Genomic DNA, 14,885 nt, shown 5'->3' on the forward strand with positions numbered 1-14,885 from the left:
ACCTTTTGTCCTTGTTTATTGTCTTAGGTTTTCTTTTCAGACAGCACAAGCTGTTTTCAGACAAGGTTATATCGGAAATTGCTGGTACCGGTAACTTCAAATTCCACTGTTATTTACCAAGAAGATACCAAGTAAAATAACAAAACAATAAGTAACTTCTTTGTTGTATTCTATATAGGTCAAACACAAACTAGCACTAAACTTAATTGTCAGGTTTTTACTTTATCACCATCGATATATCGTTGCTGGGCTTTTGATAGGCGAATGCTTGAGTGGACACAAAATGTCGTGTTTTTGGTAGCAAAAGCTTACAACAAAGCCAGGCCGGGACAAGTGTCGATTACGCCAGTAGCAAAAAACATTGACACAAGTTTTTCTTTTTTCACACGTTTCTTGAATGTGGTGTTCAAAAAAGAAAGAATGCCATTTTATTCGTAATTACAGGCGTTATGCGCCACTTGTCACGAAAGAGGGTAAGTGAAGGTTAAATAACATTTACGTTCGGTGAATATACAGGGCAATAAATCAGTCAAATGATGAACAATTAAAGTTTTTTTTCAAACAAAACATCACTGTGTCAATGAAAGGTAACAGTAAACATGATAAGTTAATCACGGTGGAGTCGAGTGCCAGTGAGTATGGGAGTTTAAACAAGCAGAGACGTAAACGACAAGTCAATAAATGAACCTAATCTATATTGATGCATTTCACAATGATTTACACCAAGATTTTGCTAGTTCAAATGGAAATGTCGATGTCCTGAAACACTTTCTCTGTAAAGAGGAGGTTTGGGTTATTTCATGATGGTGTTTTGATATAGGAAATGTCTTAAGAGCTTCACTATGCATAACGGACAAAAAATTCCGTTGTTCTGGTCATTAAACGTACCTTTTGTTTAACGACGACCTCGTTGTCTTCGCATTCGTGATTGCTTAGCACGTGCCTCGACAATCTCTAGAAGAAAAGCTCTTTTCATAAATAAAAATACAAAATCTTATAACATTTTGCATGGTCACTTAGATGAAAAGTACTAAACGTTTCCTTACAAGCATTTCTTGGAGTACACTTTGTCCTTTTTTTGTACAAACGGCTTTAAATATTGGAATTTATCTATCCAGATATAATATTGTAAAACAGCTCACTTGAAAAGTAGTTCTTTACAAATGTCTCAGTAAAACTGATACAAATCTAGAGGTGTTAAGATAGAACTGAAATCTTCTTTAATTAACAGAGGCACGCAAATATCAGGAAAACTTCGAGTGGATCTTCATCATTGTATTCTAACACACCGGTCTCGGCTTTGACGGAAACGAAATCAAAATATAGGTCATGGTTACTGTTTTGACATTTTTGTCTCAGGCAGCACTGCGTATTTCGCTGAAAGGAAAAATATTGGAAATTTCAGGTACCAGTTACTTTTTATGTGAATCTTTATTTTTATTAGGATGAATAAGAAGGCAGTAGGAACATTGAAGGAAATGCTCTTTGCCAATTAAAAAACTTCGTTTATTTTCTTCTTTAGAGAGGCGATACGCTCTGTTGAATGACAGAGATGAAAAATTCAGTACCTGTCCTTGTCGAATGTCGCATGCCACTATAACTGGTTACCACCAGTCAATGGAGCTGCCATATTATTTCATCGCAACATTACTTTAGGTGTTTGTCAAGCGTGAAGAGATTTGCAGTCAAAGAAAACGGTCGTATCTGAGAGCAAAAGAGAGGTGAGATATTTTTCTTTTTTACTTCTTTTCAGTTAAACAATAACGTTATAACCTTCATTATAAGGACATCACTATTGCCCTGTTCTAGGAAACCTAATGTTTATTATAACGAATACATCAGACAAGGTTTCCGACAAAGGGCCTCTGTTTTGTGTAATGAACACATGAAAGACATCTTTTTAATACGTAATATTTTGTAAGATAGACAAAACAAAGTTGTGTCACTAACATCATCAGCCTAAGTAGGTTGCTTTGTGAAAAAGCCTACAAAACCGCTTTACCTTTTTCGCGCGGCAAAATCCCTTATATTTTCTTACCGAATAACCGGATGTTTCCTGTATATCTAGCCATCTTTCCTTCTTGTAGAGGAAAGATGTAAACAAAACCAACATTTTTATTAGAACGGAGGATGCTGTCATCATATTAACCTAAACTCTGTCTTTTTTAACAACCACAATGCTGTAAATTGTCGACAGGACGATTGAAGAAAACTCTTCACTGCTGCAGAAAGATCGACTGTTGCCTTTTTTTAGTTAAAAATTGCAATGTGGAATGTTTTGCTTGCCTGAAAAAACCTCTCGATAAGGGTATTAAAATGTCGTGATTGGGGCTTTTCAGAATCAAGTAGATGTTTTTAAAATACACTGGGCATATTTTTATTCTTGATTTACCTTTTTGTATTCAAGCTCTTTAAAACACTCCCTCCTGAAACCTGCAAACTTTTCTTTGTTGATTCATGTAAATTTTCTTTGAAAAACTTTGGCAAAATACATCCACCAGTTTATGTCCCAAAAGAAGCCACGTGAAAAAAACAACTTTCAACTCGCGATTAAAGTAACGGCTGGACATTGCTGCTGGGAAAGACTAAGGGCGCTCCTTCAACGGCCGGCCAGACCGGTATCGAGAGAGAATTCCGTTGTTGTCAGGTTTGCCTTCAAATCAGTCAGTGGAAAATCCAAGATCCACACACAAACCACCGGACCAGCCGGCCAGCAGAAAGCACCCTAAAATGCGAACTATGCTGGTATATGACGAAAAATTGTTCGAGCTTATATTGATCTCTGATCCGATTTCAGAGTGACTTCAAAATGGCATATATTTCACATGAAGGTTTTATCATCGTGTCTTCTAATTCTTCTAAGATCTTGTTTATTTCATACTGGGTGTTATATTTTGTTATTGTTTTTCTTATTTTGTTTATCTTGTCCCAACACCTGCCATTGCAGTTCTGGGATCTTAAAATCCCACCTTAGGGCCTGGGAAACGTTTTGTTCATGATTTGGCTACTCGCGTGCTTATCAAAAGTCATATTCATATATTGTTAAAAATCGATATACCTTTTTAAAGTTTGAGTAAAACCTAAGAAGGTGTGTTTACAATGGAAAACTTGCGCTGGCGCCAGTTACATTGTTTTTTTTTTTATCACGTTTACATGCTAAAAGAAATGCGTTCGCTTTCTTCTCATCGACTCTATCCAACGTCAAACGTGTCGACGCCATTTCGGATTGATGAAATTTAGGCATGCACTACGCGATTCAGTACACTCGAAGTCCAATTTCATAACGCGGCGAGTAGTTGTTCGTCGATTACATGAGATTGGTGCGAAATTTCGTATCGAAACGAAATTCTCGCTTCGGTGCAGCAACCAAGGTGAACTCGCGCTGGTATGACTTGTTCCGTTATGATATTTTCTGGTGGTATCATGTAAATGATTAGAGCCATGAGAGGGAACCGGGGTGAAATACAAAAAGTTTGCATTAAAAAATTGTAGAGTATGGGGGGACGTGATAGCCTGAATTTCAGACGTCTTTTTTTGGTCGCACGCTCCCGAGAAGAAACGACGTCTCTTCTCAGGAGCGCTATATGCCATTGGTAAGTGTTGTGATCTCCAATAAATGGTTGCAAGGAAGTTATGTCTTTAGACACTTTTATACAAAAGCCGCCGGAACCAACATATTTTTATCATAGATTGAATTCTTTCCCACTATAAATTTAAAGCCGGATAAAAAATGCAATGAAAAAAAATGAAAAACTGTTAAAATAATTGCCATTTAACTAATATACATTCTTTGATATTGCTAACCAGTGTTTTAATTCCAACCTTTTGCAAAAATACTAGTGTTTACTGAAGTGAAAATGAAGACATCATTGTTTGTGTTTCTACTACTGCTCGTTTTATTTATATCAGGTGAGTCTGAGTATCTTCTCTTTGTTATGTTTTATTTAAATATTTTATACATAGCTGCATTTTTTATATGAACGTACTGTTTTTATTAGACGTTTTACCGCGTCAAATCCTTTCCTATACGTGTATTGAGACGACGCCGGTCCTCGTAAAGAACATGAACCCCTCCTCGTACCCAGGATCTTCATTCTCCTTGACCAGCGGTCGCAAAACGAGCGTCCCTTGAAGTCCGAAAATATCGAGCTTCCGGTTGAATTTCGCATGCCTAGCGTTCAAAAGCATGACAAATGAACGATTAACTTTTTTTATTGTTTTTAAAGCCAATCAAATGCGATACCGTGACGTAACTTTCCAGAGTGAAAGCTTGCGCAGTAAGGAACATAGACTCGAGGTACAAAATTGGACATAGACCCATTTGTTTCTTGGTTCCCTGTTTTCTGTTTTCCGCATTTCGGGTCACTGTTTATCGGCATTTTACTCGAAGTAATGATCTAAAGGACAGCATATGAATCAATTGACGATGGAGTACGGAAAGGTCAGTAAACTACAATGAATTTTGGCTTGCACATTGAGCAAACCCGACATAGAAACTTTTCCATTGAGCAATGAAGCCTCTAGGAGCTAGTTCGTATTACTAATCCCCGTAAACAAATTGGGAATTGATATTTATCATGTGAAAACATACGTTTACTGCGGTTGAATTGGCCGGAGAAAAAGAGAAAAGAGCAAAATATACCGTTAATGATCGATTTCCCAGTGATAGGGGCGGCGCTTATTCAAGGGCGGCGCTTTTTGGTTAGCCACGCTTATTTCAACAACCGGTAGAACACTGAAGGAATAAAGAGGGGATTAAGCAAGGCGCGTACGAGGTATGCACAGTGTAATTTAAAATTATTTCGAATGAATATTACAAGAGCTAACATGAACACAGTTTCACAGGCCAGTCATTTTGTGAAAGGTCTACTATTCAAATACAAGAGATAACATAAACACAGTTTCACGGTGACTTATATAAAACACCCAAATTAGCGCCACGGCGCCAATTCGAGAGCGGCGTTTTTTAAATTTTTTCGGTAAAGGTGCGGCGCGTATTCGCGAGCGGCGCTTATTGGAGTAGCGATGGTACGTAGGCTAAAAGCAATAAGGGGAAAGAAGTGTAAAACAAAAAGTTAAAAAAAATCCTTTTAGTCTGAATTAAGACAGAATCTTGACCGGAAAGCACCATACCAGGTTACATGAGTATCCAGTAAGCTAAAGTCGAACTTAGGCAACTAGCACACTGGCACACTGCCGAAGCTTATTCCGACTAAAAGTATTGTTACTCCTTGTTGATGTCATGGTAGTCTATCGCTGGTTAGCTGTCAGGTTTACCTGATCTCGTTTCCAGATCTTTTGTGGACGAAGGCGAGATCTGGTCAAGTAAGAAAATGTCTGTTTTTGATTGACTGTTCAATCCGGCTCTTGTCCAATCCCTTCTTTTAACATTTTTTGCGGCAAGCTTGTCTGTTTACAAATATTGCCCAGCTGTTGCCGGAATTTGACAATATCAACAAATACTTGTGTCGTCTTTGCGGTAACTCAACAAATCTCAATAATATATATAACGTCTCCTTTTTCTGCACCATAGGTTTCGTTACTTCTTACTGTTTACTTTTTAACTCTAAATCGGGCGTTCCGCCTGAATATCATTGATTAGATTCCCCTTGAATTTGTTTTAGAGCAGTTTTCAATTGAGTACCATAAAACCAAAACAAAAGTAATCACTCTGGCCAATCACAAAGGACACAGGCAATCAACTGAACCAATGAAAACTCGAAGCGAATACATGTGGCCGGCACGAAGCGCGGGAAAACGTGCGCGAGCGAATCACGATTGGCGCTGGTTTCACTTCTGATTGGCTGAGAAGGAGGCGCGAGTTGTTTGAGCCAAGCACTAAGCGATATAAAGCAAAACCAAAGCAAACGAGAATTACTTTCGACACTCAAGTGAAAACCGCTCTAATATGAAAGAAATAACTCCAAACGATGGCTGATTAATATACAACGTGGTCTACAATGGGTAAACAAACAAACGAAGCTAATACCCGATTCCCTCTATAGCGCGCGCCTGCAGGGAATCACGGTAGTTGTATTCATCAAACCATGCGCGAGACTTAGCAACAATGCACGTTGCTGAGTCTCGCGCATGGTTTGATGAATACAACTACCATGATCCCCTGCAGGCGCGCGCTATAGAGGGAATCGGGTATTGATGATACGGCCGCCATTTTGAGAATGTATTTTCGTACATGCGCTTTCGCCTCACCTGTCGCATTCCTGACCGGTGATCAGGTGGTACAAATCGGATTTGACCTGATCTCGGCTTCGGCTTCGTCTACACAAGATCTGAGAACGAGATTAAGGTTTTCCTAGACGATTGCCGATATTTATTTGTGCTCTTTGATAAATAGAGGCACTGTGAAAAGTTAATTGACTCACAGTGAGTATTTTTCTGTTATTTTTGTCACTGATAGATACTACTCAAAAATAAAATGAAACTGTCCAGAACCGTATGACGTGATAGTGTCAAATTATGTACTCGCCTGACAGCAAAAGGGTAAATAAAAATACTATATTTCTGGAGCGGTTTTCGTTCTAGCGTCGAAGGTAATTAGCAAATGCTTACATTTTGCATTAAACGCTTAGTATATATAATAATGGAGTCGATGTTCGCGGGCGTAAATATGTTTTTGGCCCGACTCAGGCTCATGGTGAGGGCTAAAATGAGCTCTGGGAAGGGCCAAAAACATATTTACGCCCAAGAACATCAACTCTATTACTATTATTATAACATTTCAGAGGGCATTTAGTTAAGAAATAAAAAGTATCTGAATGCTGATTGGCTGAGACAGAGGGCATTTTTCCTATTAATTTTGGTAAAGTTACAAACCCGGCAGAAAACCGCAAAATTACTAAAAGATCCTGATTGGACAAACAAGAAAATTGCTCGTTTCTGATTGGCTGAGCGCGCTGCACTTCGTTGGCTTCAAGACGGCGGGATTTTGAGAAGAATTTTCAAACACAGCGCTCTCTTGGACATCGATCTTTTCCAAATTTGACTTCGGTTTCCGCAGATATGTGTTATAAAGATGAAAATGGAATGGAAACGGGGTGATAGCTTGAAACGGTTGAAGTGATGTGATGCCAGCTTTTGCCAGCCAGCAAGAAAACGGCGCAAACAGTTGAATGGTTTTCAGTTCTGATTGGCTGGCTTCGTTATTTTTTTGTTTCTGATTGATCCACGGCAGCGGGCTAACATATATTTTAGCCCGCTGAATTCTTAATTTTAGCCCGCAAAATACGCCGCAATGCCAGATGAAATGATTATAATAATTGGTTTAAATTCTTCCGCCACTTTCTCATCCAATCAGAAGAACAACCAATCGCTACTCGTTCGCATATGTTTTCCCGCGCTTCGCGCCAGCTACACGTATTTGTTTTGGAGGTTCACTGGATTCTTTTGGCGGTCTTTGTGGCTGGCCAGAGCAATTACTTTGGCTTTGGTTGTACGACAGTTAATTGAAAACTGCTTTATCTAAGAGAATTAAAAAAAGTAAACAACAACCAAAACTCGGACAAAAATTATTGTGATACGAATTACGTGAATGTGATTGAGGGTTTTTTTGGGTGTGAAACAAATTTTCTGGGGGGGAGGGGGGGTTTTTTTTTTTGGGCGCGTAAGAGGAAAAAAAAAAAAAAAAATCTAAGACTTCTTGTAAATTATTATTCTATATGTTTGTTTTAAAACAGACAACCAAGTAACTGGAAAATGTAGTAGAACTCCCGGATATATTGCTGACACCGACCTAGCAACTTGTTTGCCTTTTGTTGGTGCCAACAAGGACGAGGGCAAGTGTCCGCATGACTTTCTAAGACTGGATGACGATCTTCAATGCGGCCTTGAGCATGTTTGCTGTCTTTTGAGACCAACATTCGAGATAAATGTGAGTATTACAAATGTTAACCTCTAAAAATATTTTTGCTCTAACTGTAAGTCTGGATGAGACTCTTGTGTTTCCAGTCAAATGTTGGTGATTGAGCAGTACTTCAGTGTAATGCTGTTTTTTACAGGCGGGACTTGGAGCTGTTGGCCATTTCTAATATAATACTTCTTAAAATAATTAAACTAGTAACGTAAATGTTGCAACTTGATTGGACAAGCTATAATAAAGTTTCATTCATTGTACAGTGGCTAGAGGTCGTCAAAAAGGCAGTGGTATAGAAGTGGCAGTGATAGTGATATTAATGGTAGTGGTAGTGATAGTTGTAGTAGTATAATAGTGGTGGTAGCAGTAGTGTTAGTTGTAATGATAGTGGCAGTGGCAGTGGTAGTGGTAGTGGTAGTGGTAGTGTTAGTGTTAGTGATAGTGGTAGTTTCGGATAGTGGTAGTGGTCGTCGTAGTGGTAGTGGCAGTTGAAGTGGTAGTGGTAGTGGCAGTGGCAGTGGTAGTGGTAGTGGTATTGGTAGTGGTAGTGGTAGTGGTAGTGGTAGTGGTAGTGGTAGTGGTAGTGGTAGTGGCAGTGGTAGTGGTAGTGGTAGTGGTAGGGGTAGGGGTAGTGGTAGTCGTAGTCGTAGTCGTAGTTGTAGTGGTAGTGGTAGTGGTAGTTGTAGTGGTAGTGGTAGTGGTAGTGGTAGTAGTGATAGTGGTAGTGGTAGTGGTAGTGGTAGTGGTAGTGGTAGTTGTAGTGGTAGTGGTAGTGGCAGTGGCAGTGGTAGTGGTAGTGGTAGTTGCGGTAGTGGTAGTTGTTCTTTATTATCTCTCGTCCTTTATAATAACTGAATTTCATTGCAATCGACGAAGTAAGCTGTTTGGGTTGAAAACAAACGTGAACGTTAGAAAAACAACCCCACCAAAGCTTGACGTAAATTTAGCCATGGTTGATAAGTATTTTCTTTACGGATTCTGATCTTTGGAAATCGTCTTTTGTAAATTGAAAATTTAATATTTGTTTATTTCTCCTCAGATCAAGGACACGCCATGTTTACAAGGAGACGCTTTAGTGAAGGACAGATACTCAAAACACCACAATTAATTATTTCTAGAATAAAAAGTTACTAAAAACCTTTTATTTCGGTTGTATGTTTTTCATTTCAGGTTTACAATGGAGTTATTGTTTTCTAGCGAGTCTCATAAAATGATTTGTCCTCAAGTTGAGATTTACTAGTACAAAAGGGCAGAAAAACAGTTATTGGATAAGATTGACAAGTCTGACAAATATACTTCTGCGATGTTAGCGTATTAAAGCCTTGTGCATTAAAATGCGGCCAAAATACCAACCTTGCAGAATTGACAGTTCAAAAGTATGGTCATCTATCTTGATGATATATTCTTATCGTCACTTTCATATTTGGTGATAATTTATATAAAGACTTACTGTGCACACTAACATCTTATTGTGACGTAATGTCAATGGAGGAATGCCGTTGGGAGGTGCAGAAATTTGCCTGACATTTTTCTACTTTTAAACCTTTTTTTTGCTTGTTTGAATCTACTTACGTTAAAACAAGTAGTCAATGAACTTGAGGTGGCTGGTAACAATTTTAAACAATTCTTAGATAATAGATCAGTACTATCGCTCTTAATCAGAGGATGCTATTATAATGGTATCAAACGAATGCCCAATCATTAGTAAAGAAGTCTTGAACATATCCCTGACTTAACGGGTTCTAAATGTTGGGCAAAATCTTCCGGAAAGGCTCAGCCCTCCACATTTCAGTGCCGAAAGTGCAGCATAAAGTTGGTTTGTCAAGACACAAATCGTTTTATGAGCATCGTGCTTGGCGGGATAATATGGTGTAGGAATTTCAGCGAAACTCCTTTTTCCAAAGCGGAGAGGTCATTGCATTTGTCATTACTTGTGGCATCGGCGAATTCAGAGCGTACATTTTCTGCTCTCTGACGTCTTAGTGCCCGCAAAGCACCGTGAAGCACGATTGTCTGAACTGCTTAGTTATGCATTGTCACAAATCGATAACGGCCATTTGAGAAATTTGAGTGGGTTTGGGGGGGGGGGGGGGGGGGGGAGGGGTATGTGCTTGACTTGGAGTGCGAAGGGCCCCCACGTGTCACAACGCTCCGCCGCCTTTGGTACAAGAAAAGGCCAATACAACGGGTTTTTTTTCAAAATTTTGAAAAAACGATTTGCTTTACAACGATGAAACTTTCATTCATCCTTTGCGGAAGTTTTCATATGTCAACCATGTGTCCATGGTATTTGACGATGCCATGGCAACGTCATAAATTAAAGCAGGTCTTGCCAAAAATCGTCATTTTTACCATTTTTCTTGACTTTTTCAGCTTTTTTTTAAACAGAAGTGCAAGATTTGTTTATTTTTACATTCCATAAGCATTCTGGCTTGATTTTGCATCAATTTCCGTTATTTTCTGACTTTCTAAGAAAATGTTGAAATCCAAGATGGCGGATCCAAGATGGCGGCTCTAATGACGTCACCTAACGTTATATGACGTCACAGCCAATCAAAATTATATCATCTTGGAGAGTAAGCTAAGGGCTTTCTTCTCAGTTTAAAATATTTTCGCTACGCCTTAATATAACGAAAACTCCGGGGAGGGATTCCATCCACCCTCCCCCCCCCCTCTTGTACGATGGTGGGGGTGTGAGTTTGCTTGTACGTCCGAGGGTTAATAACAATTCATGACAAAACATAAATGAAATCCCTGGATGTTCTTCAATGGCCTCTGATGTAAAAGTCAACCTGGTAACTAAATTTTGTAAAAATTTTTTTATCTCTCTCGTTCCAGTCTCCCATCAAGGGAAAACAACCTGAAGCTGAATTATAAATGATAAGCGCTTTCTCTTTCGGTCGGTCCGATGATTTTCGAGAAATATTTATTGTTAGTATATACACACTCAGTGATCTTGGTGTTTCAAGCAATCTGATTGGTTCGCTATCTCGGGCATTATTCACTCCCTACGGAGTGAATAATGCTTGATCCAAACTGAAACAAAATGGCCGGCGTAAACTCGCGTTTCGCCGGCGTTTCTGAATCGCAAATACTAAGAATACAAGAAGATGCTGAACCAGAAAAGACAAAAAGAGGCTAAGAAATTTGGCCTGATGGTTTTCAAAGTAAGAGAAGACTACATATTTCGCAATTTGCAGCCGTGACAATGTCCACACAACTCGAGTACTAAAACGATAAACAATTGCTTACCGTCAAGTCGCTCTTCGCCCGGCATCGGCAGAAAAGAATACCGCAGATTTATCGGCAGCAACATCAAGTGTTATTCAACCAAGATCCTCCACAAATATTCAGGAAAAAGTCTTTGTGCAAGAAAACATCCAGTTTTCACCACAGTTCTGCAGACATTCAGTAAGCTTATAATCCAAACTTTCAGGTGGATCTTTCGCCAACTGCTCTTTCAATTTTCAATTCAAGTGAACTTCAAAAGCTTTGATTCAACGGTCAAAATGTTTTGCAAGCAGGTTTTTGATCAGATTGCAGATTTGAGTGGTGTTAAAGGACCATTTTGCTAGATTGTGACGAGGATTTTATCGAAGATTAACTAGATTTGACATGTTTGAAGATTCTGTAAACTGTTTCGCGCATGTCGGTTAGTGCCGCTTATATGTACGTTTTCCACGCATGAATTGAGAGGTCAATTAAATCGACTTTAAATGGTTTCCTTCTGAAAACTTTGAGATCGCTTGTTGTTGAGATCACTTCGTGTGTATATACTAAAACAATTATTCTTTGAAATCTCGGTGAATAGCGGCAGAATATTCACCTCGATTTCAAAGAATAATTGTTAATTATCGTCCGCATTTTTCGAGCAGCGGAAAAAAAATTGCGCGCTAAGAGAGCCATCTGTTCATGTTAGGAAGTGCGATTATCTCCAGAGGGGGTACTGAAGCGGTTTAAAGCGATGAACATTTATTTCGTATGGGAAAAATCATTGTAGCTTTTGAATCATCCTTATTTGTAAGGGTTGTGATAGAACACGTTCTATTTCGCGATTGCTTGCCAACACATGGCTGACAGCATTTCCCTGAATACCTTATTATAGAAAATTAACGCGTCATGAAATTAACGCGAATTTCAAACATGCGCGTTAATTTAAGTCGCGTTAATTTTTGTTAACGTTAATTTCCGCACCGTCAATTAAGTGGAGCGTTAATTTCCATGACGTTAATTTCCATTATTTTGGCCCCAATTTCTCGTTACAGTCCAGACGTTCTTAACTCCAAGGAAAAAGGATTATTTTATCTGCCACTATCATTGATACTGCGAAGAACGCTCAAAGTGGAAAAAGTACCATGAACGTTGTTTTCGTTTAATTATACGCCTACAAATGTTGAAATAACCTGGTTCCTGTTGTGTACGTCGCGCTAATTTCCGTCATTTTGAAATGTTACCCCCTCTGTCGCGTTATTTTCCTTTATTGGGAAGTAATTTTCCTTCAATTCGCGTTAATTTAAGTCGCGTTTATTTCAAATACCTTAATTAACACAAGCGTTAATTTCCTATAATAAGGTATATTGCCCCTGCAACAACCTAGGGAATGGCAAATTGCTCTGCGGTTTCTATAGTTGAAGGAACGAAAATTGTTTATGTTTTACTTCACTTAGGCTTTGTAAAAATTTGTTTGTCAAAATTAATTTTTGTTTCGGGAAAGTCAAGTGTGACAGGGTTCGCTATAATTTAAGTGCAGCATTTTTTATGAATCTAAGGATCACTTAGCACGCACTAAACATGTCACAAACGAATAATGGAAGAGAAAATCGCATAATTGGACCTGAAAGATGTTGAACGACGTTTAACGCGGCAGCAAGAAACACATATGGAGGTTGTTGTGCTGTCAATCAGATGTAGCTTTTCTGATAACCAGTACATAAATTTTCCTTTAAAAAATATATAAAAGTTTGGCATATCGATAGAACCTCTACCCACTGCTAAGTCACTGTGTGAAGAGAGGGCAGTCTATTTTCACTAGCCAAGCTCGCTTTGTGGACTCTTAAGACACTTACTTTTCGCTACAGATTCTCGAGAGTCAAGAAACAATTTAGCAATGTATCATGCGGTACTTAGTATTAAGTAAAGGACTGTTAAACGAGCAAAGTACAGGAATTATTGACCTTACCGGAAATGAATGCAGCAACAAGCAGCAAAAGAAGAGTTAAACAAATAGAGACATTCATTTTCTTTGTACCTGAAACTTTTAAAATAAGTATTGATTTAATGAACAAAAACCCGACTACATGTACATTGTATATAAAAGATCTGATCATTCGAAAGCCCAAAACAAGATTTTGCCTGCGCTCCTGCGATCAGGATCTTGACTATGAACCAAAGTGTAACTTTGCCATGGCTAGTTTTCAATAATAACTAAATAATAATAACTAATTCTCAACCTCGGATATTGCATTTCTAGCTTTCTGATTGGTTCACTGAATCCCGATTATCAGCTCGTATACCAATGTTTGACCTTATTATATGTGGAAAACGAGTGCGGCAACTGCCGCTTAAATTAAAATGTGTCTGCGGGAAGCGTAAGTTCCATTCAAAAAATGGCTGAAAATAGCAAATTAGGCGAGCTTTATATACGAGAAATAATTAGCAGTGCCTTCGCTAAAACCACACAAATACCAAAAAATGTGATAGTTGACTCAACTACGCAAAACAAAAGGATTGACCCGAAACGTTTAATAAAAAATACTTGTAAATGTCCAACAAAATAATCACAGCAACACAACACAGCAAATACAAAAGAAGGTATGGATGAAAAAAGTGACGAAGATTGAAACAGATTGCGATATGGGTTTTTGAAACATTGTTGGACTGAACAGTTTTCAAAGTTCATCTGGTTTGCTTGAATTTGAAAACGTTAGCCAACGTTGTTTCCGTGCTCCTTCAAAAAAGCGATATTTATAGCCGAATTTTGATTTCTATCCCCAAATAAAGGTTATATCTTCAGTTAAATCTTCAAAGATAATGTTTTTCCTGGGTAAAGTTGCCTACCACTTATTTCAGAGCAGTTAAGACAAAAAATCTGGAACGTGGTTCAGTTTGTGTAAGGAGTGAATAGTCTCTTCCAAACAATGTTCTTGAGGTTACACAGTTTCATGGAGCAAAGCTCAGAAAATCTATTAGTCTGAAACTTTTTCGAATTCATTTGTGAGTTTTTTTGGTAGCCTGGTTCTGTTAGTGTGTTACTGCCAAAAGACAAGGGACTTTACTGAACAACTTTAATTTGATTAATTTGATTGTGGCGATTTTATGCAAAGGAACACTGCGAACATATCTATTTTTTAGACAAGTTCAGCATGACATTAAGGGCCTGTTTATATGGATGATAGTTGTCCCTGGTAGGAGGGTTACCCGCTCCCCCGAGCCATCTTTTACCGAGCGTTTAGATAAGAAAGTTGTCCCTGTTGAGCGAGCCAAAACTTGGCCCTCTCGGTTCAAAAGACTGGCGAGAGTTGTTTTGAAACATCTATTATGGCTACTTTTTCTAAAATCAGGAACGCTGAATTGTCGACCAAGACGATTTTTTTTGACTAATTTACCGCCGACTTCGATTTCAATTGATCTGCAATTTTGTTTTTTGCTGATTTTAGCGTTTGCGCATGCTCCGTATGTGTCAACTTGTCCCTGGTACGCGAGGCAAAAATAACCAAACTGTTTATATGGAGAAAAAGTCGACTCGCTCCTTAGGGTCACCCTTCCTTCAAAGCGAGTTATCGTTCATCCAGGGCTACCCTATCCCCGGAGCCAACTTTGCAATTTCTCATGCAAACGCTTCGCAGCTATTTATAGAGAAATGTATGAAAAGCTCTCTCACCCGGGGTGGCTCGGTATGGAGGGTTACCCTCCTACCAGGGACAACTGTCCTCCATATAAACAGGCCCTAAGTTTGTTGTTAAAAATACGCTAGGTGATCAATATTCAAGGTGATCAATAATTTTGTGTTAGAGAA

At 38.7% G+C, this 14,885-nt stretch overlaps 1 protein-coding gene across 1 annotated transcript; it reads left to right on the top strand.

Moving 5' to 3' along the window:
- Positions 1–1,632: 1,632 nt before the first annotated feature.
- Positions 1,633–9,568, top strand: LOC144658777 (uncharacterized). Its single transcript, XM_078519242.1, has 4 exons — positions 1,633–1,721; positions 3,841–3,909; positions 7,695–7,888; positions 8,910–9,568. The coding sequence occupies exons 2-4, from the start codon at positions 3,858–3,860 to the stop codon at positions 8,976–8,978; spliced, it is 315 nt and encodes a 104-aa protein (XP_078375368.1). The 5' UTR covers positions 1,633–1,721; positions 3,841–3,857; the 3' UTR covers positions 8,979–9,568.
- Positions 9,569–14,885: the final 5,317 nt, after the last annotated feature.

Source organism: Oculina patagonica, chromosome 6 (genome assembly GCF_052425735.1).
Source record: "Oculina patagonica isolate OP01 chromosome 6, crgOcupat, whole genome shotgun sequence".
NCBI lineage: Eukaryota > Metazoa > Cnidaria > Anthozoa > Scleractinia > Oculinidae > Oculina > Oculina patagonica.